This window comes from Megalobrama amblycephala, linkage group LG3 (genome assembly GCF_018812025.1).
Source record: "Megalobrama amblycephala isolate DHTTF-2021 linkage group LG3, ASM1881202v1, whole genome shotgun sequence".
Taxonomy (NCBI): domain Eukaryota; kingdom Metazoa; phylum Chordata; class Actinopteri; order Cypriniformes; family Xenocyprididae; genus Megalobrama; species Megalobrama amblycephala.
The window spans coordinates 62,554,174-62,580,952 of record NC_063046.1 but is presented as its reverse complement, the minus strand read 5'-3'; the positions used below and the strand labels follow the sequence as shown (position 1 = coordinate 62,580,952).

The window sequence follows — 26,779 nt, the reverse complement described above, 5'->3', positions numbered from 1 at the left end:
TGAGGATGGAGAGACACAGCAGATCCTGGAAATGGTTCAGTGTCATGGACGAGATCCTCCATCACTCCTCCTTCCAAGTGACTCGATCAAGGACACACTGGAGGAGATGCTGCAGAGATCGAACCAGCAACCTTCTCTCAGTGGTTTAGACCACCACACCACAAATGTAATGAAGCTACGACAAAAATTAGCAAGTAATTGTAAAAATATGAAATGAAATATGGCAAGAAACAGAATGCTGACATGAATTGATTGTAAAATGTTTTAATCTGCTGATGGAGAGCACATGAATGTTTGCAGCAGCCAGATTGTCCCGCACATCTTCTCCCACTCCTGCTTCAAGGTTGAGGGGTCCATCATCATCATCATCATCATCATCATCATCTTCCTCATTCTCTGGATCACTGATGTCTCCATTGAGAAGAGCAGCAGTGAGGGACATGATGATGAAGGTGTTCATCAGCTGCTTGATCAGAATAAAGCTGCAGAATTGGCACAGCTGTGTTGAGATGACAGCAGGACTGTAAATACCTGATTGTTAGATCAATACATTTGAATAAAGCTTTGTTTTGTGTGTTGTTGACTTGTATATGCATTTATTTGTCATTATTACTTTTATTAATCCTTTACTTATTTATTAATTATGCTATTATCAGTCAATTTATGTATTTTAAGCAATGAATTAATGCATGAATTGACTGTAAATGGAGATGTATTCACATCAGCTGTCCCTAGTGAAAAAAAAGTATACTTTATTGTATTTTAAATATATTCCCTTTTTCTATAGTACACTGCAAATATACTAACAAAAAATGTACTATCATTAAATATATAAAAAGTATATTAGTATCATATTTTCACAATGCAACTTTTAACACACTTTAAAATAATTGTACTTTAGTATATTTTCTAAAAATATATTTTAGAAAAATATACTTGAAGTGTAAATTCAGTTTATTTTTTAAAAGTGTATTTATTTGCACTTTATAAAAATATATTTGAGGTATATTTTAACAGTGTGCTGAAAATGTTCATTGTAACAATGCACTGAAAGTATATTTAAAAAATACATTATTTAATATCCTGAAGTTGTAGTGTATCTAATGTTAAATTTGAGTATATTTTTTTAAGTTTACTTCTTCATCCTTGGAATTCATTATATTACTTGTGCTATTTATTTCAGTATGAATGCATTACAAGCCCATTTAGTATATGCAGTGTAGCCTATACAATTTCCAAATAAGTGTAAATGTTTATTAAGTTTACACTGGCAGAATCATTTTACAATCGTACACACAAATCTATATTAAACAACACACCAGCAGCACAAGTAATGCGAAAAAATATGTCGAGTGGTTAAACTTATCGGAATTCAAATGTCTCTTCAACTTGGTCTGTGACCAATCAGATTTTGTTGCTCACTGCCTTCAGCCAATCAGAGCTGCTGACGTCACGGTCGTCGTCTGAATCCCCTCGCTCAGTCACTCAGGTGAAGTATAATGTCGCAATGTATAATTTATTTAATAAAACACTGAAAGCGCAATACATCGCTCAATCTTGGGGATTCTGACCAGTTCAATCAAGTGACATCGCAGCCTGACCGTGATGGCGACGACAACCGGCTAATCTAATGGCCTACGCGATCCTGAAAGAACCGGAGAAAAGTGCTGCTATTGGGAGGTGAGTTGTAGTCTACCAGTTAACAAACTTTATTTTATTTTCTTTAACAAACGGAGAGCGATATTTCGGCTTGATATCTCCTTTTTGAGTTTTTGTGTGGTGTTTTATGGCACATGTTTGTATGCAGCACCAAAACATTCATATATGATTGGTCAAATCGGCCCGTATTCTGTACGATATTAATTCATAAAGTGTTTTATGCTTGACTATGTACCGAAAACAACATCGACATGCCATTCTGATACAGTTCCCTGCTGCTAATCCTCATTTACTGTTCAAAAATAGTATTGGTTCAATGTAGGATTTAGACAGACTATTGTAAACGTGAATAAAGAGTTGAACATGCTGTCTTATATCTTTGGTATATTCTGTCAACAGATGCTGTTCTTCACGAGTCTCTGCGGTCATCATTGTGCCATCAGACACAATAATGAGAAGCTCATCAGAACATGGAATATAATGTGTAATTTGTATTTGTGTATAGAGGGTCACCATGGTCCAATATTTTTTTTTCTTTAATGAAAAACATGGTAAGTTTTGCTGAATCTATATTAAGTTTAAATAAAAACCATTGGATTTGTCAATGAAATATGTCTCTTCATTATGTTCTTATATTTAATTTAATTTAGTGGCCTTGAAAACAAATGCATTCAACTTTGGGAAAATGTGTTAAACTGTATTTAAATAGTAGCACAACTGTATTGTGTGAGATTATGTAATTCAAAGTACAGTAGTCAACATTTGAAGTGGATCAAAAAAGTTAGGACAACTTTGATTAATGGTTTTGATCCGCTTCAAATGTTGACTATATTATACAAAGTAGAAGTAATAACAAAGTGTATAGTTATTGACTGCAAAGTGTGTAATGTTTAATATTTGGAATAAGCCAAAGGTACTGAGCATACAGTATATACTATAATATATTCAGTGTATATTGCTTGTGTTTTGTAATGTACTTAAATCACAAATAAAGTGTACTTATAACACAAAGTGTACTCATAACAGAAATAAAGTATACTTATAACACAAATAAAAGTATACTTATAACACAAATAAAGTATACTTATAATGCAAAGTATATTATAACAAAAAATTATACTTTTAACACAAATGAAGTATACTTATAACACAAATTAAGTACACTTTAATATCACTAATCAAGCATGTAATTAGTCCCTACACAGACATATACTTAAAGTGTACTAAGTATACTTGAAGTTGTTCCAATTTAGTACACATAAGTATACTAAATATACTTAAAGTTGTATTTTAATACTACTTAATTTCAACTTAAATATACTTAGTACAAAATTAGTTGTTTCAAAATAGCACACTTTAAATGAACTAATCATTAACACACTTGAAATATACTAATAATTAGTCTTGCTGCAAGTATACTTAGTATACTTTTTTTTCACTAGGGGTATTTGTCTCGTGTGTGTTCATGCACAGCTGTGTTGTGACAAAACATTACATTTTGCTTGTTTTACTAAAGAAGTCAAATGAAAAGTAATATAATTAAGTTTTGGTCAGCATTTATCAATACTATTGTGTGTAAGTGTTGGGATGTGCTAGCAGAGCAATTCATTCTGGAGTAATCTTAATTTTAAGTAGTTTATACTTAAATTTTTTGAGTATAAAATCAGTCTTCTCCAAAGGGGAGATCTTCGAGCAGCTTCTGATGTCTTCTTTGGCTTCAGACATTGCTAACACTGAGGAAAACGGCTCTAGGTAGGGTTGAGTTACTGGTGCTGTGAGGTGTTGGTGCACCTGTTGCTCATATCTTTATTTTTTTTGCAGGATCTACAATTACATACTGTCACAGACACGTCAGGTTCCAACATCACCCAATCACAGCGCGCACCTTCTCCAAAGTACTGATCACCACCACCTGCACCTCATCACTCTACTCATCAACAGCACTATAAAGCACACACGTACACAGCACTCCACGTCCGGTCTCGTTCGCATACCCTCAATGCTATGCTTACCTCAAGGACTCCTCCTCGCATACTCACCTGTCTCCAGCGTGTCTCTTCCTTCTGTGTGCCTCGTCTGCTGTGTGAGTGTGTTCCCGTCAGCTCCCAAGTTCTCCAGCGATCTCCAAGCTCCAGTGTGTATCTACCTGCAAAGAAAAGGACAGTAAATATACCACATATTACCTGCTCAAGTCTATCTGCAGGTTCACTCACCTGTGTGTTTCACCCTGCTCTACTGTGGTCTAATAAAGCAACCGTTACCTGTTACATCTGTGTCTGTCTCCAGTCTACTGTAACAGAAGACCGGACCAACACCGCAGACCCAGTATGAGCCAGCCCGACTCCTTTCAGGATTTGGTGGATGTGCTTCGGCGCACCTTAACCACCCATCCACCGCCATCATCTCCAGTTACTGTCCCTTCACCTGCACGAGCACCAGCGAACACCACCGCGGATGTCAACAGTCCTCCTTCACTGCCGCCATACGCCAGTCTCATGGCCAAACCGGCGCCCTACTCAGGATCGGCGGAGGATTGCAGCGGGTTTCTGCTGCAATGCACACTGGTCCTGGAGATGCAGCCGCACCTGTACCCGAGTGACACCTCATAGATAGCGTTCATCATCTCTCAGCTCAGCGGCAAAGCATTGAAGTGGGCCGATTCCATCTGGTCCCAGCGGGGCGCTGTAACCCAATCCTACTCAGCGCTTATTTCCCACTTCCAGGAAGTGTTCGGGAAACCGATCACGGACTCTTCAGCTGGTGAGAAACTTTACAATTTAAGACAAGGATCAATGTCCATTTACGATTATGCTTTGCAATTCAGAACGCTTGCAGCACTCAGCGGATGGAACGAACAAGCCCTGATAACAACCTATCGTTAAGGATTAGAACCTCGGGTGCGGCTGCAGCAACTCACTGCATGCGAGGACTCAAAGTTCATCCAGCTCTCCATCCGCTGCGCCACTCGCATGCAGGCGTGCCTCCAAGAGCACCAGGACCAGTCCCTCTCCAACGTGCCACTCTGCCGATCCGAACCCGTCAGCACTCCAGAACCAGCCCAGCAACCCATGGAAGTAGAAAACTCTCGTCTATCCCCTGAAGAACGCCGTCGCCGGCTGACCCTTCATCTCTGTCTCTATTGTGGTGAACCGGGGCATGTGATTGCTGCATGCCCCACACGACCGCCGCGACCCCTGGTGAGTGCCATTATTCCTGCTACTCGCAATATGAAACCACTCACTACTGTCGTCAATCTTACTGCCGCCAATGTCTCCCTTACAGTGGTCGCGCTCATCGACTCGGGGTCCGCCGGCAACTTCGTCTCAGGTGCCATCTGTCGCCAGCTACGTATCAAGACCACTCCGTCTCCGACCATCTACAAGATCTGCTCCATAACCGGCCGACCCCTGAGCCGTAAGCGCGTCCGCACAGTGGCTGGACCTGTGACCCTCCAAGTCGGCTTACTTCATCAAGAGGAGGCTCATCTGCTGGTTCTGGAGGACTCCACCGCTGACGTGGTTCTGGGGCGCCCCTGGTTGGAGCAGCATAACCCGACCATCTCCTGGAAGACGGGCGAAATTCTGAAGTGGGGCGACACTTGCTTCACCCGCTGTTTGACGGAACTGCCTGGAACTGCCTATTCCACCATCTCCATCACCTGACCTCTCTCTCTGCGCCACGTCCATCGAAAGTCCAGTTGAACAAAGCTCCGTCGAAATCCCCAAGTGTTACGCCCCCTTCAGCAACGTATTTTGCCCGCAACGGGCTTCCAAGCTGCCTCCACACCGGCCATGGGATTGTGCCATCGACTTGCTTCCGGGTGAACCAGTGCCAAAAGGAAAGATCTACCCTCTTTCCATCCCGGAGGAGAAGGCCATGGAGGATTACATCAAGGAAGCCCTCGCCCAAGGTTACATCAGGCCGTCTACTTCCCCTGCTGCTTCCAGTTTCTTCTTTGTGGCCAAAAAGGACGGAGGCTTGCGGCCATGTATTGATTACCGTGCACTCAACAAGATAACTGTTAAATTCCGGTATCCCCTTCCTCTCGTCCCAGCGGCCCTGGAACATCTCCGTGGTGCCACTGTGTTCACGAAGCTGGACCTCCGCAGCGCTTACAACCTCATCCGGATACGTGAGGGGGACGAGTGGAAGACCGCCTTCATCACTCCTACTGGCCACTACGAATACTTGGTCATGCCGTATGGACTGGTCAACGCCCCCTCCGTATTCCAGGACTTTATACATGAGGTGCTCCGGGAGTTTCTCCACCGCTTTGTCCTAGTCTACATCGATGACATACTCATATACTCCCGGAGCCAGGCCGAACATCGCCAACACGTTGCGGAGGTCCTCACCCGTCTACGTCAGTACCACCTGTTCCTCAAGGCTGAGAAATGTTCATTCCACCAACCTTCCGTCTCATTCCTGGGCTATAACATCGACTACAGTGGCATCCGGATGGACGAGAGGAAGGTGGAATCCATTACCAACTGGCCAGAACCCACCACCATAAAAGAACTCCAGCGTTTCCTCGGTTTCTCCAACTTCTACAGACGATTCATCAAAGGTTACAGTTCCATCGCCCATCCACTTACCAGCCTGCTCCGCAATAAGCCCAAGTCTCTGTCCTGGACCCCGGCGGCCACCAACGCCTTTAACCAGCTCAAGGAAGCCTTCACCACTGCTCCCTTACTCGTACATCCAGACCCAGAAAAACAGTTCATCGTTGAAGTGGACGCATCTACTACTGGAGTGGGAGCGGTGTTATCGCAGCAGCAGGGGACGCCAAGTAGACTCCATCCATGCGCCTTCTTCTCCCGCAAGCTCAGCCCGGCGGAAGTCAACTACTCCATCGGTGACAGGGAACTTCTTGCGGTCAAGCTTGCCTTGGAAGAGTGGAGGCATTGGCTGGAGGGAGCCAAACACGCGTTCCTGGTACTGACGGACCACAAAAACCTTGAATACCTTCGTTCAGCAAAGAGATTGAACCCTAGACAAGCTCGCTGGGCCATGTTCTTCTCCCGCTTTAACTACACTATCTCCTTTCGTCCTGGTACTAAAAATGTGAAAGCAGACGCTCTCTCCCGCCTACATGCTCCGGAGGAAAAGACTGAGGAACCGGAACCCATCATCCCTAGCTCTCTCATCGTGAGCCCTATCACCTGGTCAGAAGAGACCATTCCCTCCTCCAATGCCTCCACGAACCCTCCGCCGGGCTGTCCACCTGGCTTGCTCTACCTTCCACGGACACGACGCACTCCCACCATTCACTCGGCTCACACGGCGTCGGGGTCTTCGGCCCTCTGGAGCGGGCTGTGGAGGGGGGGGGTACTGTCACAGACACGTCAGGTTCCAACATCACCCAATCACAGCGCGCACCTTCTCCAGAGTACTGATCACCGCCACCTGCACCTCATCACTCTACTCATCAACAGCACTATAAAGCACACACGTACACAGCACTCCACGTCCGGTCTCGTTCGCATACCCTCAATGCTATGCTTACCTCAAGGACTCCTCTTCGCATACTCACCTGTCTCCAGCGTGTCTCTTCCTTCTGTGTGCCTCGTCTGCTGTGTGAGTGTGTTCCCGTCAGCTCCCAAGTTCTCCAGCGATCTCCAAGCTCCAGTGTGTATCTACCTGCAAAGAAAAGGACAGTAAATATACCACATATTACCTGCTCAAGTCTATCTGCAACCAGTTCACTCACCTGTGTGTTTCACCCTGCTCTACTGTGGTCTAATAAAGCAACCGTTACCTGTTACATCTGTGTCTGTCTCCAGTCTACTGTAACACATACAAGATCAGGGAAAATATCTTGGTTGTATCTTTAACAATGAACAATAATAGTGACAAAAAACAAATATGGGTTTGTATACATCATAGTTTGAGATTATATACACAGACATAAAGCATGATGACAAGATTAAATATTTTGAATACATCATAATGCATAAAAGTTATTTATTTGTTTATAATTTATAAGCCTGAGGGGTGAAACTAGAGCTAATTCAACAAGAAAAAGGAAAACAAATGAGATTTATGCCACTTTTGCTTGTGGATGGACATTTTTGCATATAAAATAAAGAAATTAACAATATATTCACGCGGATTTGGGTTTTTGTAACAAAAAATAAATCACATTAGTAGTTAAAAATATAAGAACTTTAAATTAACCCATATATATATTAATTGTACTACAATTACAAAATTACTGGCAGCTGTGTCTTCAACAAGACCACAAAATAAGCAATTTAATCAATATCAAGATATTTACAGATAGAAGAATTAAACATGTCACTCATATCTTTTAAGTTGTTGCGCTTGCGATAACGTCGTAGGTCACGTGATAACGTCAACATGGTGGATTATTCTCGGATCTCATTCATACTCAACGAGATTTGGCTGTTAAGTGCCTACTCTTTTAGCACTCTTAAACTACAGGTGCATCTCAATACATTAGAATTTCATATAAAAGTTCATTTATTTCAGTGATTCAACTCAAATTGTGGAACTTGTGTATTAAATAAATTGGTAGCACTTTGTTTTACAGTGCGTGTACTTTCCTGGTACATATATAGTAATTATGCTGTACGTACAGGTAAAAGAGTGGTAACACAAGGTACTTACCTGACATGTATGTACATGGGAACTAATAAGAAACACAGCTGTACTTTACAATGGTACATACATGGTAATTACTTTGTACCTATAGACAAGTGTTGGGTAATAACAGGTGCTTACTTATAGTGTCCGTATATGGTAACTAACAGACACATTACTGTACTTACTAATGGTTTGTACATGTTAACTATGTTGTACTTATATGGACAAGTGTGGGTAATAACAGGCACTTATGTGTGGCAACTAGTAAGACACATTAATGTACTTAGTAGTGGTATATACATGGTAACTATGTTGTACTCACAGACTAGTGTGGACACACATAGCAGACACTTACTTACAGTGTGTGCATGTTAACAACAGTACAAAACAGAGGCTTACCAAATAGTGTTTTCCCACTGATGCCATTTAAAAAACAACATTCTCAAGAAATGAAGTAATTGTTTTGCTGCACTATTTATGTACTTGAATTAGTGTTTTACGCACTGTTAATAATAAATTGCTCTCCACAATAGTGCATCTTACTTTGCAGTCCTTACTAATTAATATGCTTAAGCTTATTATTACAACGGTTAAAGAGCTGGTAATTCCTATGTAATGTTTATTTACAAGGGTGCACTTTATTTTACAGTCTTATTTCCATGTACTTACTATGGACGTACTAGTGAATATACCAAATAGTTAATGTGTAAGTTACACCTGTGGCCGGTTGCATAAACTTAGCCTCCAAGTTAAGACTGTGACTTAAGATCTAGTTTGACCAACTAGCACTTAGTTAGGGCTAATCAGTCTTACTTTTCTGATTAGACTGATCTACCTTTTTATGTAACTGACTTTACAAAGTTAGTACCAGTCTTGAAGAAAAAAATAGATGACTTTAGTTTTAAGACTAGTCTAAGCAGTTTATGCAACTGGCCACTGTAAGAGCTGGTAATTCCTATGTAATGTTTATGTACAAGAATGCACTTTATTTTACAGTCCTATTTCCATGTACTTACTATGAATGTACTAGTGAATATGCCAGTTAGTTAATGTGTAAGTTATACATTACTTAGGTTGGGGAGGGTCCTGTTATTACCCACAATTGTCCATAAGTACTACGTAGTTACTATGTACATACCATTAGTAAGTACAGTAATGTGTCTGTTAGTTACCATATACGGACACTATAAGTAAGCACTTGTTATTACCCAACACTATAGGTACAAAGTAATTACCATGTATGTACCATTGGAAAATACAGCAGTGTTTCTTATTAGTTTCCATGTACATACATGTCAGGTAAGTACCTTGTGTTACCACTCTTTTACCTGTACGTATAGCATAATTACTATATATGTACCAGGAATGTACACGTACTGTAAAATAAAGTGCTACCAATAAATTCAAAGCACACAGACTGAAGTACTTTAAGTCAAGTCTCCTTTATTTATATAGCGCTTTTACAATGCAGATTGTGTCAAAGCAGCTTTACAGTGATAACTGTAATATAATTTTGGCTGCACAGCAGCTCTTAAAGAAAATGGTGTCAGTATCCATCTTAAGTAAATTCAGTATTGATTCATTCCTATGTAAGAATCAATAATAATTAATTTAGTTAATTTATCTATATCAGCACTGGAGTAAACAGTGATGTGATCATCCAGCTCAGTTCAGTTCGCATACAATGGTGTCAATGCAGGCAGATCACAACACTGTTTAATATCAAATGTCAAGTGTCCCCAAAACTGACTGAATGAAGACTTCTTTTGATAACTGAAGAGCTTTACTAAGTGTTTAATGAATCTTACAATAGAAAATCTGTACCATGTGTACTGGATGCTTTGTTATGAATATGTACTGTACTTTGTAAGAAACTTATGTTTAATTAACTAAGCTTTCTTTTCTCTCTCTAATTTCAGTTAAAAAGAGGTCAAAATTTGAGCTGTGGTCAGATAAGACTTCCTCTTTTTTCAACTGCCTAAAACAGCCTCTGCAGTTAGTTTTTTATGATTTCTTAAGCACAATTTTAAAAACAAGGCTCATTTTGTCAAAACACTACACACAATTCACAGATCCACACACACAAGTTAGCAGAAAACACCTCAGGTCTTTTGCAAAATGAAACACTTCATTCAAAACTTTACATTAACTTAACAAAACCCAACTTTGACACCGTGTGGAACACACATGGTTCATACAATCTGTTTGATTCATTTACACACTGCTGTGCTCAATCTTAAACACTTGTAACTTTTATACTTTTCTAATGATATAGTCTGGGTTTGATTTTTTTTTCAGAGATATTGTTAGAGTAAAGTACATGAATATATAAAAAAAACAAAAAAACAAACAAACAAAAAAAAAAACAAGATCAGTACTGCACAAAATATTTATTTCTCACCACATTGTAAAACCATTCAATACATCAATGCCTTTCCAAAGGTTACATTTTGCACTGAAATCAAAACATATTCTAAATAGAATATATTACACAAACAAAAATATCTGTGGAGACAAAACAAAAAACATTATTTTAAATAAATAATAAAAAAAAAATAGAAAAAACACCTAAGCATCATCTCTTGGCCTATAGTGGGTACGGAAAGTATTCAGACCCCCTTAAATTTTTCACTCTTTGTTATATTGCAGCCATTTGCTAAAATCATTTAAGTTAATTTTTTTTCCTCATTAATGTACACACAGCACCCCATATTGACAGAAAAACACAGAATTGTTAACATTTTTGCAGATTTATTAAAAAAGAAAAACTGAAATATCTCATGGTCCTAAGTATTCAGACCCTTTGCTCAGTATTTAGTAGAAGCACCCTTTTGATCTAATACAGCCATGAGTCTTTTTGGGAAAGATGCAACAAGTTTTTCACACCTGGATTTGGGGATCCTCTGCCATTCCTCCTTGCAGATCCTCTCCAGTTCTCCAGTTGGATGGTAAATGTTGGTGGACAGCCATTTTTAGGTCTCTCCAGAGATGCTCAATTGGGTTTAAGTCAGGGCTCTGGCTGGGCCATTCAAGAACAGTCACGGAGTTGTTGTGAAGCCACTCCTTCGTTATTTTAGCTGTGTGCTTAGGGTCATTGTCTTGTTGGAAGGTAAACCTTCGGCCCAGTCTGAGGTCCTGAGCACTCTGGAGAAGGTTTTCGTCCAGGATATCCCCGTACTTGGCCGCATTCATCTTTCCCTCGATTGCAACCAGTCGTCCTGTCCCTGCAGCTGAAAAACACCCCCACAGCATGATGCTGCCACCACCATGCTTCACTGTTGAGACTGTATTGGACAGGTGATGAGCAGTGCCTGGTTTTCTCCACACATACCGCTTAGAATTGAGGCCAAAAAGTTCTATCTTGGTCTCATCAGACCAGAGAATCTTATTTCTCACCATCTTGGCAAACTCCATGCGGGCTTTCATGTGTCTTGCACTGAGGAGAGGCTTCCGTCGGGCCACTCTGCCATAAAGCCCCGACTGGTGGAGGGTTGCAGTGATGGTTGACTTTCTACAACTTTCTCCCATCTCCCGACTGCATCTCTGGAGCTCAGCCACAGTGATCTTTGGGTTCTTCTTTACCTCTCTCACCAAGGCTCTTCTTCCCCGATAGCTCAGTTTGGCCAGACGGCCAGCTCTAGGAAGGGTTCTGGTCGTCCCAAACGTCTTCCATTTAAGGATTATGGAGGCCACTGTGCTCTTAGGAACCTTAAGTGCAGCAGACATTTTTTTGTAACCTTGGCCAGATCTGTGCCTTGCCACAATTCTGTCTCTGAGCTCTTCAGGCAGTTCCTTTGACCTCATGATTCTCATTTGCTCTGACATGCACTGTGAGCTGTAAGGTCTTATATAGACAGGTGTGTGGCTTTCCTAATCAAGTCCAATCAGTATAATCAAACACAGCTGGACTCAAATGAAGGTGTAGAACCATCTCAAGGATGATCAGAAGAAATGGACAGCACCTGAGTTAAATATATGAGTGTCAAAGGGTCTGAATACTTAGGACCATGTGATATTTCAGTTTTTCTTTTTTAATAAATCTGCAAAAATGTCAACAATTGTGTTTTTCTGTCAATATGGGGTGCTGTGTGTACATTAATGAGGAAAAAAATGAACTTAAATGATTTTAGCAAATGGCTGCAATCATAGGCGCCGATTTATGTTTCTGCCGGTGGGTGCCCAGTAACTCCCCCCCCCCCATATAGTTTCATTCTTACAGCTACGTTACAACATTTGTATCGTACTAATATTATATTTTAGACTAATCCGCACTTAATTCTCGTGTTCCCCATTGGTCTCGCAGTAGAATTTTTGTTTTTAGAGTCAGAAGTTCAACCGTGCTCTAATTATCAGTGGTTCGAATCCGCCCTCGAGTAGTTTTTTTTCTCATTAAGATCAAATAAGTTTTGTGTGCATTTTGATAGTAACTTCGCTGAAAAGAAGAGTCTAGCAAATCGCAATAGACTGACGCACTTGTTAGGCCTACACAAGAGACCGTTCCTCCACTTATAACAGCAGCAACACAGCATTTAAAAAACAACACATTCCAGCGCCAGATCGCTTATTATTTAACTCAAATGAATGTCAACTGGATGTTTAATTTGAATTCGACCCAAAACAAGCATATTCTCTTCATGAGTGTTGTCGTGCTCTCGCTGAAATCTGATGATCAGTAACATTACCTAAAGGTAGCCTATTGTGTTATTTCGTCAGTCAGTTATGAAACTCAGGTGATTAAAAGCTTCTGGCAACTTTAAATCCAGGAAAGAAGACCGTTTTAGGGACAGGGCAAGGACAGTTTGAGTTCTGAGCGAGCGCGAGAGTGAAGGAAATCTGACTGCGAGTTGAGAGATTTGTGCTCGCTCAACACTGAATGCGCTCTCGACTTTTGCCATATATATATATATATATATATATATATATATATATATATATATATATATATATATATATATGCCTATTGGCAATCGATTTTTTACTTGTTAAAATCCATGGAGAATATCTCGTAAGTTTTCTGTGGGTGCTCGACCATTTCGGCGCCTATGGCTGCAATATAACAAAGAGTGAAAAATTCAGGGGGTCTGAATACTTTCCATACCCACTGTAGCTGGATCTGGCCACTTCATCCACATCTCAGGTGATGTCCTCTCACGCAAGACAGCGAGGGAAGAATCTTTTTGAATGGTGAATCCATTATTGCACAGACCCTGCATCAGTTAGGTCAGGTCTTCTCCATGGCTTGAATGAGGCACATCCTGACATAGGGCTGGAGATTGTAAACCCTCCATGCCAAAAAACAACAACAACAACATAAAAAACCCCTCCTCAGTGGGTTTAAGGAAGGGACAGTATGGTGGGAGATATTGAAGTGAAAATTGTGGACGCTAATGAAACCAGTTTTGGACCAGAGCAGATAGGTGGAAATTTACATTGTCTCATATGACAGTGTATCTCATCTGCTCTGCATCCATTTGGTCTTCTGCTGTGATGATTTTGTGCAGTCTGTCTAAAATGTGAATATGTGGGCCGTGTTGTAAGGGTCTAAGTTGGCATGCTGGTGGAGGACCACTTCTGCGTGATTGTAACATATATTGTGATGTTAACACTGCGTTGACCCGGGACATTCAAGATGATGTTTCTCCCTCTTACGGCAACATTGCCTTTCATTTTGTTGAAGACACAGAAACTCACATTTTGCCTTTTTATAGTACTTACACCTGATTTTTGAGTTTACAGTTAAGCACCTGAGTGTCTGCAGACCTGTGTTTGATCAATTGATTTAGGGTGGTATTTTAGACAGCAGTGTCTAGATTTCAGTGTCTAATGTAGAGAAATGTGTGTAGGGTTGTGCAAAACAATGTGTGTAGAGATCTGCAAAAAGTGTGAGGCTGTGTCATGAATGAGGCTAATTTGACTCGTCCTCCGGACCACCGGAGGGAGCCATCACCGGAATATTGACTGTTGGATATTCCTGGGACTGATTACACATCCACCTGCACTGCATCACACACAGGCTGCGTCCGAAACCGCCTACTCAATGAGTAGGTACTTAATTTCAATAAGTACTTACTTAACGAGCGCTAAAAGAGTAGGTACTTAACAGCCAAATCTCGTTGAGTATGAATGAGATCCGAGAATAATCCGCCATGTTGACGTTATCATGTGACCTACGACGTTATCGCAAGCGCAACAACTGAAAAGATATGAGTGACTAATGTGATTTATTTTTTGTTACAAAAACCCAAATTCGCGTGAATATATTGTTAATTTCTTTATTTTATATGCAAAAATGTCCATCCACAAGCAAAGGTGGCATAAATCTCATTTGTTTTCCTCTTTTTCTTGTTGAATTAGCTTAGTTTCATCCCTCAGGCTTATAAATTAAAAATAAATAACTTTTATGCATTATGATATATTCAAAATATTTAATCTTGTCATCATGCTTTATGTCTGTGTATATAATCGCAAACTATGATGTATACAAACCCATATTTGTTTTTTTTTTTGTCATTATTATTGTTCATTGTTAAAGATACACTATGGTATTTTCCATGATCTTGTATGTAAATTGTAGATCCTGCAATAAAAATAAAGATATGAGCAACAGGTGCACCAACACCTCACAGCACCAGTAACTGAACCCTACCTAGTGCGGTTTTCCTCAGTGTTAGCGATGTCTGAAGCCAAAGAAGACATCAGGCAGCTGCTCGAAGATCTCGTAAAAATTAAGATTACACCAGAATGAACTGCTTTTCTAACACACCCCAACACTTACACACAATAATGATGATAAATGCTGACCAAAACTTAATTATATTACTTTTCATTTTACTTCTTTAATAAAACAAGCAAAATGTAATGTTTAGTTGTGACAGCTGTGCATGAACACACACTAGACAAATACAGCTGATGTGAATACATCTCCATTTACAGTCAATTCATGTATTAATTCATTGCTTATTAAAATATATACATTTACTGATAATAGCATAATTAATAAGTAAAGAATTAATAAAAGTAATAATGACAAATAAATGCATATACAAGTCAACAACACACGAAACAAAGCTTTATTCAAATGTATTGATCTAACAATCAGGTATTTACAGTCCTGCTGTCATCTCAACACAGATGTGCCAATTCTGCAGCTTTATTCTGATCAAGCAGCTGATGAACACCTTCATCATCATGTTCCTCACTGCTGAAGATGATGATGATGATGAAGATGGACCCCTGAACCCCTCAACCTTGGAGCAGGAGTGGGAGAAGATGTGCGGGACAATCTGCTGCTGCAAACATTCATGTGCTCTCCATCAGCAGATTAAAACATTTTACAATTAATTCATGTCAGCATTCTGTTTCTTGCATATTTCATTTCATATTTTTCAATTGCTAATTCTTGTCATGGCTTCATTAGTTTTGTGGTGTGGTGGTCTAAACCACTGAGCTGGTCAGCAGAAGGTTGCTGGTTCGATCTCTGCAGCGTCTCCTCCAGTGTGTCCTTGATTGAGTCACTTGAAAGGAGGAGTGATGGAGGATCTCGTCCATAACACTGAACCATTCCCAGGATCTGTGTCTCTCCATCCTCAGTGCTCTCACCAGTCTGAGGACATTCACATCCTACAATAATGCACAAATATAATACAAAAGCAGTCATTTTAACAGCACAGTGTCATTTGATTTCTGTATTAGAAATAACAAAATGATCTTACTTTATATTTTGTTACTTACTTTATATATATTTTTATTTTGTTTCAGGTTTTCCTCTTTTTTTTCTAACAAATACTGTCGTCAGCTTTTCTTGCAGGTCCTGCTCCACCAAAGCTCTGAAGCAAATGCACAGACATCAAGAATCAGAAAAGTGCTGTAATAAGTCTGTTTAAATTCCAATAATTAAAATTAAAGCTGCAAGCAGCGATGAAAGGGCCCTCGCACCCGGGCTCACCGCCACCCTTTGGCCTCAGGAAAACAGTGAACAGTGGGCAACATGCATGTAAGCGAGTGAATACAGGAGAATTATGCCAAAGTCATTTCGAAATGCCACACTTCCTGCTGTCAACAGATGGCGCTTTGACCGTAACTGAATATTGCTATGTTGATGTCTTCAGGCCAGGACTTTTATCGAACATGTGAAGTTTGGAGCAGATTGGACATTGTATGCCTGAGTTACAACAACTTCCTGTTTCTTTAGTGGCGTCAATCGCATAAATTAGCACTCAGCCAAGTGCTGCATGATTTAACGTGTTTCTAGCATGTTTGGTACTTCGTGGCATAATGAAATGTGAATCTGGTAGTGAATTACAGTGTAAAGCATGCTATTTTCTGTTGCCAGCAGGTGGCGCTATGGCTAACTGAATATTGGCATATAGATGTCTTTAGGCCAGGACTCTTATCACACATGTGAAGTTTGGAGCATATCAGACATAGTATGCCTGAGTTACAACAGCTTCCTCTTTCATGGCGAAACATCAGACTTTGTCAGGCCACAACGGACACGCCCTTCAACGAAAACTCAAGATCTTTGATATTTATCATTGCTAAGGTCTTAAGATTAGACTGACAACATTTGATGTTGATCTAGTTAAATCTCTATGAGGAGTTAATCACAGTGTAAAACATGTCATTTCCTGTTTCCTGCAGGTGGCGCTATGATTGTAACTGAATATTGTTATGAAGATGTCTTCAGGTCAGGACTCTAATAAAACATGTGAAGTTTGGGGCAGATCAGACATTGTATGCCCGAGTTACAACAACTTCCTGTTTCATGGCAAAACATCGAACTTTGCCAGGCCGCCATGGACACGCCTTTCAGCAAAAACTCTAGATCTTCGCAATTTAACGTCACAATGGCCTTTAGATTAGACTGACCAAATATGATGTTGATCTGATTAAAGCTCTAGGAGGAGTTCATTAAAGTACAACGTCTGGAAATGGCAAAAACTGCACAAATTTTGCAAAGAAAATTCAAAATATCTCACTTCCTGTTGGGTTTACAAACTTTGCACCCCGGGGGCTTTTTTGTAGGTATTGGGCTGTTACATCTGTCTACCGAATTTCATAACTGTACGTGAAACGTAGCACGAAGGGCGCTTAATTTAAATTTTGTAGGTGCCGCTATCGAGCCATTTTGCCACACCTAATTCTGAAACCCATATCAGATGTAAATTTTCACCACTTCTGACACGTGTGCAAAGTTTCATGAGTTTTTGAGAACGTTTAGGCCCTCAAAAATGCGATTCATTTTGGAGAAGAAGAATAATTGGCTGAGCAATTCCAATAGGGTCTTCACACCATCGGTGCTCGGGCCCTAATAAACTAGACTTTAGATTTAAATAGACTTTGTATTCATTTCTGTAGTATCCACACTCAAAGCCTTTGATGGCATCATTCCCCAGACATCAGACAAGATTCAAGTTTCCTCTGAGATTTATGTGCTCAAATCTACATTCACATGTTGATGATGTTTTAACTCACTTCTTATCCAATACAAATGTTCCTTAATTTATTAACAATACTAATGGACAAATAAAATAGATTAAACTTATGTGTAGTTACTGTAGATTTGTTTATTTACATTATTTTCATTCATATAATGTAAACAGTGTTGACAACAGTGAATAATAGCACACACACATCACTCATAATACATAATCCAGCACTCATAAGTCATAATATTTGAAGAAGATGTTCATGTCAGATGTTAAATAAACATTTAGTAAGCATCTTTAAGATGTATATGGTTTAGAATATGTAAATCCACTTTGGAGAATTAAGGTGTGTTTATCCCGTTATCTATACATAATAAATCGTGTTTTTACTGCAAAATCACAACAATAGTGTCTAGCGTCTTAACACATTCAGCAGTTTACTCTACAGTAGTTCAGCAAATGTGTTTTTGGTTTTCAATACTCACATTTGACAGCATCCGCGCCGCTTTTCTCCTCCGTGTTCGATTATGACGTATCCTCTCCCGTGGCCTGCTGGGATAGAAAAGTATCCAGCAAGGAATACTTCAGAATCTGGGCGGAAGCAGTAGGCCATCCGGGAACTCCTCGACTACTATTTTATGATTACTGAGGCTTCTGACATACTTAATTGCTCGCCTACTGCTTTCCCCTATTATATAGTAGGTAAGTAGGCGGTTTCGGACGCACTTTAAGTAGGCACACGTCCGAATCTCGCGAGAATTAGTACGTCACGCAGGTAATTTTCGCCTACTCTTTTTGCTTCAGACATACTTATTCGCTCGCCTACTGCTTTTCCCCTACTAAATAGTAGAGAAGTAGGCGGTTTCGGACGCAGCCACACACTATTTAAGCCCTTCACACACTCCATTACATCGCAAAGTCTTGATTTGCTAAGGTGATCATTTCTGAGCGTTATTTCTGTGGACTGTTTACCCGTTACTGCCTGGACTGTTTATCTCATTTGAACCTTTGCTGCTTACCTTGAACTCTGCCTGGACTCTGATCTGTGTTTGCTTGCTGCCTGTCTCGACCATTGCCTGTGACCCATTTCTGATTCCTGCTGCCAGCCCTGAACCCTCGCCTGTCCCCGACTACGGTATTGTCTTTGCCCTGTTGCATTTATTGTGCTTTAAATAAAGACTGCAAATGGATCCACTCTCCACTGACTCTTCATTACAGGCTGAGAATGTGCTTATAGTTGTGTAGATCTGGGCTGAGGTTTTGCTCCTTGAGTGTAGTGTTTCAGTAACTGTGTGTTATTTTTAATTTTAGTGTGTAAGCAATCGTAAAAAAACTAATACAATTTTCTGCAAGAAAGTTGGCTAGTACCATCTATAGTTGGTAGCCATCCGTCAGTCTAATTGTTTAGCCCTCTGTTTAATGAAAGCACTGTGAATCATGGGCAGCGAGCAGTGAGTTTTTACCATCACTATCACAGGTTATAGTTAGCAAACACCCACCCCCACCCCCCCTCAGGATTGGGGCTTGCATTATGCCTCTGTCAACGGCAAACCAGGTTGCTCAATTCTTACAATCAGAATTTTGCAAGACATGAGCAGAGTCAAATTCAAAAATTAAATGTCAGTGTCAAGAAACATTGCAACCAATCATAAACTTAAGTTTGAAGATGTTTCCTTATTTGGACAAAGGTAGGTATTCATTTTTAGACTGGGTGTCATTACAGTGATGAAAATGCATACATTACAAGAAGGATATAAAATGCTTGGAGTCTTCTGCTCTTGGCCTCTTCTTGTTCAGGAAATTTTGAAAGGAGCAAGATCCTTGTTTTGGCAAAAACCTGGTAATAAAACTTCTTTTCTCAAAGATCTTTGCTACAGAGTGTTCAGTTAAAATGTATTTCATTTTTGTGTTAATTTCCATGACATAAAATGCTCTCTCTTTACAATCAATCTAGTAATAGCTGATTTTACATTTCTTACAGCAGTTACATTGTGACTTCTCTGACAATTACAGGTGAGAATCTCTCTCTCTCTCTCTCTCTCTCTCTCTCTTTCTCTCTCTTTCACTTATACATTCATTGGTGGTCTCATCATGTTCATATTTTTTCTTAAAAATCATTGTCCTTTACTTCGCAGAACAGCCATGGTGATCTACACAGTAACAACGCACACAGGAAAGACACTCTTGTCGGGCACCACTAGCCTCATCTACATCCAACTGCGTGGAAGTGAGGCTAAGAGTGAAGAAAAGAATCTAAATCCCCTGAAGGGGTTTTTGCCTGGATCGGTAAGTGCACCCAATTAAACCAACAGTAAAAGAGTTTTGGTTCAAAAGCTAATCAGAATGCTACATTTAATGGAAGATATTTGAAAGAGTGAGTATAAAAGCTGTATGGACTAATGATTAAAAAAATGCATTTTATATTTACCTTAAAATTATCTTCCTAAATGTACGATGACATATTAAAATAATAATAATAATATTACTATTAATATGGAGCAGGAGGGGGAATATTTGGGGGAAAAAAACTTGAATATTCTGTGATTATAAAGTCACAAATTTGTGAGGAAGTGCAACTAGTATAGAAGATGCCTGGGCAGTACAATAACCACATTGCTTCACTCGCTTCGCAGCTTCTCATAAATATCCAAATCATATTCATGAGCTATAGGCTGTTTCTTCCATTCAAAGCTTGCCTCAGCCATCGAGTGAACGTTGACCCTGGATGCTCTCTGGATGATGCCTTCTTGACACGGGCTGTGGATCAGGTTCAGGTTGAATGCATAGTGAAGCGATGTGATGTTTTTACTGGCCAGGAACGTTCCACACTAGTTGCACCTCCTCACTAACATGTTTACGGTTGTGTCTGTGGCGTGATGAGGTAGCTCTACATCCTTCTAATATAAAGTCATGTGGTTCCTTGACACTAGTTTTCAGAGTTTTTTCCTCACAAATTTGTGACTTCAGAATATCCAAGATTTTTTCTGGCAAATTTGTATTTTTTTTTTTTTTTCACACAAATTTGTGATTTTGTAATCTCAGTTTCCTCTCTGAATTTTATACCCCCAACCCCATATTATTATTATTATTATTATTATTATTATTACCTACAATGGCCCTAATAAGCCCTCATAAATATGTCTCTGCAGGAGCGAACATTTAAGATAAACTGTAAGGCGTCCCTGGGAGAGCTCATATCTGTCAAGCTCTACTCCAAGCCGTTTATGCATCTTGACAACCAGTGGTTCTGCGATAAGATCTTGGTCAACACACCAGAAGGTGACGAGATTTTGTTTCCGTGCTATTGCTGGCTTGACTGTAACGAGAAGCTCGTTTTAAGACCAGCTAAAGGTAGGCACTTTCAGTTAAGGCCATGGGAAACATTCTCATTTACTTACCAGTGTACTTGAAAGCTCAGTGGTGATGTCTTGCAAATGTACTGCGTGGACACACACACACACACACACACACACACACACACACACACACTTTTGTACATTGCAGATGAATTCCTTTAAGCAAACATTTGTGTCTTCATATGATAGAGAGATGTACTGTATGCAGTCATTCATGTTTTTTTCTCACAAAGACTATGTATCTCAGAACACTGACTAATGCTACCATTAGCCTTTTTACAGTTTTTAACAGACGCTAGGACACATTTCTCAATACTTAGGTCACTTTTGCAAAACTCTTCACACAGTTCTCCTAACCAACTTTCAGCTTGGCAAAGCAGTTCATTTCACATCCAAAATGCACTACAACTCCCAAAACACTTTATTCAGGTCTCAAATCAACTCATTCTTCCAGAACACTAGCAAAGGTTGACAGCCGACAAACACACTTTGTCACCCACAAAACAATGACCTAAAAAACACTAACAACATGTAGCATTATACAATGTTTTCTTGTGTAAAACAAGGACACATCTCTGTTTATAATTCACTGCAATAAATGTTACTGGAATGAATCAGACGATGCAGAGTTCGTCAATATTTTATGTTGTTTATTTATTTTTATTTTTTTGCACTGAGTAATTCCAAAATACAAGAATTTGTATACACACCATCCACTGATACAGATACAATTCAATTGTTTTTATAGCATTTAATTTTAAGATTTAAAATATATTTCATTAAAATATTACTTTAGAAATGTAGCAAATTGCTCTTATTCAGTTTTGTATTGTGTTATTGTTTTGAACATAAGTTTAACAGTTTTGAAAACAGTATGTAAGCATGTGCAAATTGGCCTGTACGTACAAAGAGTTTTGGCAGTTGTTGTGTCTGAGTGAGAAACGAATTCATGAAATTTGAGAGATGTGGTCATTGACTGCATTTTGTGCCAAAGCAATGATAATTGATCCTCAGTTTAGCTCACATAGACTTCTGTTGTGCTCACTGTGTGAAGAGTTTTGCAAAAGTGACCTAAGTATTGAGAAATGTGTCCTAGCGTCTGTAAAAAAACTGTAAAATAAAGCACATTTGTAATAAAATGAAAGTGTCTATGATTAAAAAATTACATGGATGACAAGTCGTCGTCCTATGATCAAGTAATGATACATACAAAATTTGCAAACAAACACATTTAGATTTTTAATTAATGTTTGCATTTGCATTTCAGCTTTACTTGTGTTCGAGGACACCAACCCAATAGCCCAAAGAGAACGGATGAAGCAGCTAGAAGAGCAACAAAAGTTATTTAGGTTTGTGGGCAGCACACCAATACACATCGGGTGTGACAGCGAAGTGTCTGTGTCATATTAAAATAAATTCAGTGAAATTAAATTCCTTATGTTGAATATGTTTTAATATTCCACTCTCAGGTGGCGCGTGTATGCTGAGGGCACACCCCAAGTTATTGATTGCGACGCTTCCTACGATCTGCCAGCTGAAGTCCGATTCTCTTTCACAAAGGAATCTGATTTTTACTACACTGCTGCAAAGCAGTAAGTGACCAAGTCATTTTTTAACACTGCTGTAGTGTTCATCTCTTTGTTACACACTGTAGAAGCCATACGGTTACTAATAGTGTGGTAACATTTTAGAATACTGTATCGTACTTACTGCATAACTAATAAGGAATTACTGCAGAATTAATCTTTAGTTCTTCATTAACACTCAAGTAACTACTATTAACTACTAAGGAATATGTGTTAACTAATCAGTATGTCATAGCGTTTTTTAATTGTGTTAAGTAACTATTAGTTAATCAGTAACTAATCAATTCAGTCATGCCTCCTGAAGAACTACGATTAAGTAACTACTAATTCAGCTTCAGGAGGAATAACTATTAAGTAACTATTAATGAACTGTGAAACTCAGTATCAGGTTATGGCCCTTTCTTCTTTACTACTAATGTTAGTTGATTTACTTAGAATTATGCCTACTGTACTGATATATATATATACTGCAAATATTGTTAAACATTCGTTCATTTGCGCCACTGTATGTTTCTGTCGGTGGGTGCTATAATGTTGCACGTCTTGCATCACATGCAGGTCAAAGTTTGAGCGCACACATGTAATATCTGTGAGTTTTGTAATATCTCCCGTTTTGCAAGAGAAAAGGGACTGGGATTCCAACTGTCAGCGGAGAGGTACATCGCTCTCGCATTATAACAATGCGCTGGCGACACTTAAACTAACACTGTAGATACCACATTAATGAACTGTAGAATTAGAAGAAAGTTGTTTATTTCTTTATGTTTTTTAAACGAATGGTGAATTCTTCGTGTTTTTCCTCATGCTCGACCATTTCCGTGGATGGCGCTTGAGAATGTTAATTTTTTTATTCAAGTGTTGTCTGCAACCAGAAAATCAGGATGGATCCGTGACCTGCCAATACCTCAGGTATGTTTATGGCCTTATATATATTTTGTGTCTGTTTTTACTCAAGATATTTCACATTACTATTATAAAGTGATGCCAAATGAGTTCTGTATTTAAGGCAATGATCATTACCACATCATGCTCAAAGAATTACTTCAAACCCACTGATAATTAATAAGGAATTACCACATCATTCTCAAGGAATTACTAAGAACCTGGAACAGTATTCTAAAGTGAAAATATCCTTGTGCATAAGTAATAAAGTCTAAAGTAGTACTAACATAAAAAATGTAATTTTACTTTAAAAGATGACACATTTTAAGAACATTTACATTTATTGCAGTGTTAATAACATTTTCAAAAAAAACAAAAAAAAAAACATTCTATTTCCATATAACAAAACAATGAAAAAAGTGAACACTAAAACAAGAAAACAATACCAAAATTTTACATCAGATTACTAGGAACTTACCAAATATAACAACAGAAGACAGCAAATATGTGTATGCCTAAACTTCAGCTTTCAGCCAATGGTTCTCTAATACATCTAATTCATGTTATTTTATTCTGGCAAAGGTCAATAAGCATGCTATTCTTCTTTTTTTCCTCGATGATGCTTCGAAGTGTATCCACAACCGTTTTTCGATCCACCCCACACTTGTGGTACGACACATTGATGTCCTAAGACACGAAACGATCGGTTTTTGTGAGAAACCGAACGGTATTTATATCATTTTTTAACTCTAATAGACCACTATGTCCAACTGCCTTCATCCTTCCATGTTAATAAGGTCAAATTGCATTCTGATGACGGAAGTGATGTCGTGCGCGTAGACTTCAACGTGTGCTAGAGATCACTTCCGTCATGGAAGGATGAAGGCAGTTGGACATAGTGGTGTATTAGAGTTAAAAAATGATATAAATACCGTTCGGTTTCTCACAAAAACCGATCGTTTCGTGTCTTAGGACATCAATGTGTCGTACCACAAGTGTGGGGTGGATCGAAAAACGGTTGTGGATACACTTCGAAGCATCATCGAGGAAAAAAAGAAGAATAGCATGCTTATTGACCTTTGCCAGAATAAAATAACATGAATTAGATGTATTAGAGAACCATTGGCTGAAAGCTGAAGTTTAGGCATACACATATTTGCTGTCTTCTGTTGTTATATTTGGTAAGTTCCTAGTAATCTGATGTAAAATTTTGGTATTGTTTTCTTGTTTTAGTGTTCACTTTTTTCATTGTTTTGTTATATGGAAATAGAATGTTTTTTTTTTTGTTTTTTTTGAAAATGTTATTAACACTGCAATAAATGTAAATGTTCTTAAAATGTGTCATCTTTTAAAGTAAAATTACATTTTTTATGTTAGTACTACTTTAGACTTTATTACTTATGCACAAGGATATTTTCACTTTAGAATACTGTTCCAGGTTCTTAGTAATTCCTTGAGAATGATGTGGTAATTCCTTATTAATTATCAGTGGGTTTGAAGTAATTCTTTGAGCATGATGTGGTAATGATCATTGCCTTAAATAAAGAACTCATTTGGCATCACTTTATAATAGTAATGTGAAATATCTTGAGTAAAAACAGACACAAAATATATATAAGGCCATAAACATACCTGAGGTATTGGCAGGTCACGGATCCATCCTGATTTTCTGGTTGCAGACAACACTTGAATAAAAAAATTAACATTCTCAAGCGCCATCCACGGAAATGGTCGAGCATGAGGAAAAACACGAAGAATTCACCATTCATTTAAAAAACATAAATGAATAAACAACTTTCTTCTAATTCTACAGTTCATTAATGTGGTATCTACAGTGTTAGTTTAAGTGTCGCCAGCGCATTGTTATAATGCGAGAGCGATGTACCTCTCCGCTGACAGTTGGAATCCCAGTCCCTTTTCTCTTGCAAAACTCACAAAACTCACAGATATTACATGTGTGCGCTCAAACTTTGACCTGCATGTGATGCAAGACGTGCAACATTATAGCACCCACCGACAGAAACATACAGTGGCGCAAATGAACGAATGTTTAACAATATTTGCAGAGCATATATATATATATATATATATATATATATATATATATATATATATCAGTACAGTAGGCATAAATCTAAGTAAATCAACTAACATTAGTAGTAAAGAAGAAAGGGCCATAACCTGATACTGAGTTTCACAGTTCATTAATAGTTACTTAATAGTTATTCCTCCTGAAGCTGAATTAGTAGTTACTTAATCGTAGTTCTTCAGGAGGCATGACTGAATTGATTAGTTACTGATTAACTAATAGTTACTTAACACAATTAAAAAACGCTATGACATACTGATTAGTTAACACATATTCCTTAGTAGTTACAGTTTTTTTCGATTGCTAAACGACAGTGGGCACAACTGGAGTCACATGTGCAAAACTCTAACTACAGTCTGCACAGCAGCAGTTCATGTGGACCAAACTCTAGTTCGTTTTTCATTGCTTGAACACAGTTTTCAAAACTCTACACACTTATCCCATGACTTTAACCACAACCTGCACAACACTGTGGATTTACAGCACTTTGCTCAAATGCTAACACACTGCTGTCAAAACTGTGAACCACACGTTCAAAACAGAAGAGATTTCAGCCTTGTGCCTTTCAAACACTGCTGATTGCAATTTTGCAGGATTAGCCCCTCAATTATTTGTTCGAATTACGGTATGTACTTTTAGTTTCTACCTTTTTTTTTATTTCGCATTACTGTAATTCCGTCAATTACTACAGAGTATTGAAGCAAACTGCTAATTTTCATTTACCTTAAAGAATTATGTTCTAAAAATATAAATAAATCATGTGAAAGAATGTCACTCTTTTCTTTGAAGAAAATATTACTTTGTATGAAGTCACTGAAATTGTTCAAACTGTAAAGATGAAAAGTTTGTATTTTCTGTGTTGGTGTTTGATGCTAGTGTTTTTACTCTCAGTGTGTTCTGAGTGACAGTGTGTGTATCTCAGTGAGGGTTGTGATAGTGTTTGGCTGCACTGAGCCTGTTTTGAGTCATGTGTTAAGAGTTGTGTTGCTTGGAATGAGTTTTGCAGGTGATGTGAACGGTTTAGCTCAGGTGACTGTTGGTAGTGCAGACTGTAGTTAGAGTTTTGCACATGTAGCTCCAGTTGTGCCCACTGTCGTTTAGCAATCGAAAAAAACTGTAATCTTTGTTTATGTTAGTTAATAAAAATAGTCATTCATTGTTAGTTCATGATAG

General features: G+C 38.8%; 1 protein-coding gene and 2 long non-coding RNA genes across 9 annotated transcripts in view; 1 reads left to right on the top strand and 2 right to left on the bottom strand.

The window, feature by feature from the left end:
- Positions 1-26,779, top strand: part of LOC125265930 (hydroperoxide isomerase ALOXE3-like) — a 71,440-nt gene that overhangs the window by 6,806 nt on the left and 37,855 nt on the right. For 2 of the 7 annotated variants that reach the window (XR_007184368.1, XM_048186493.1), the window contains exons 1-6: positions 19,414-19,533; positions 19,675-19,706; positions 19,829-19,979; positions 20,843-21,044; positions 22,317-22,398; positions 22,519-22,641. Coding sequence is in view for 6 of the 7 variants with exons in the window: in XM_048186493.1 (XP_048042450.1) it covers positions 19,836-19,979; positions 20,843-21,044; positions 22,317-22,398; positions 22,519-22,641 (551 nt within the window). In the remaining variant the exon portion in view is untranslated. Of the gene's footprint in view, positions 1-18,698; positions 18,829-19,299; positions 19,382-19,413; positions 19,534-19,674; positions 19,707-19,828; positions 19,980-20,842; positions 21,045-22,316; positions 22,399-22,518; positions 22,642-26,779 lie in introns of those variants that run through there. The other 5 variants (XM_048186499.1, XM_048186497.1, XM_048186495.1 and 2 more) reach the window with 4 other exon arrangements.
- On the bottom strand, positions 427-25,443 carry LOC125265934. Its single transcript, XR_007184370.1, has 3 exons — positions 25,403-25,443; positions 25,150-25,202; positions 427-499 (listed from the first exon to the last, which is right to left on the bottom strand). It is a non-coding gene; the product is annotated as an uncharacterized LOC125265934 (long non-coding RNA).
- Positions 15,082-18,674, bottom strand: LOC125265933. Its single transcript, XR_007184369.1, has 3 exons — positions 18,179-18,674; positions 15,997-16,091; positions 15,082-15,885 (listed from the first exon to the last, which is right to left on the bottom strand). It is a non-coding gene; the product is annotated as an uncharacterized LOC125265933 (long non-coding RNA).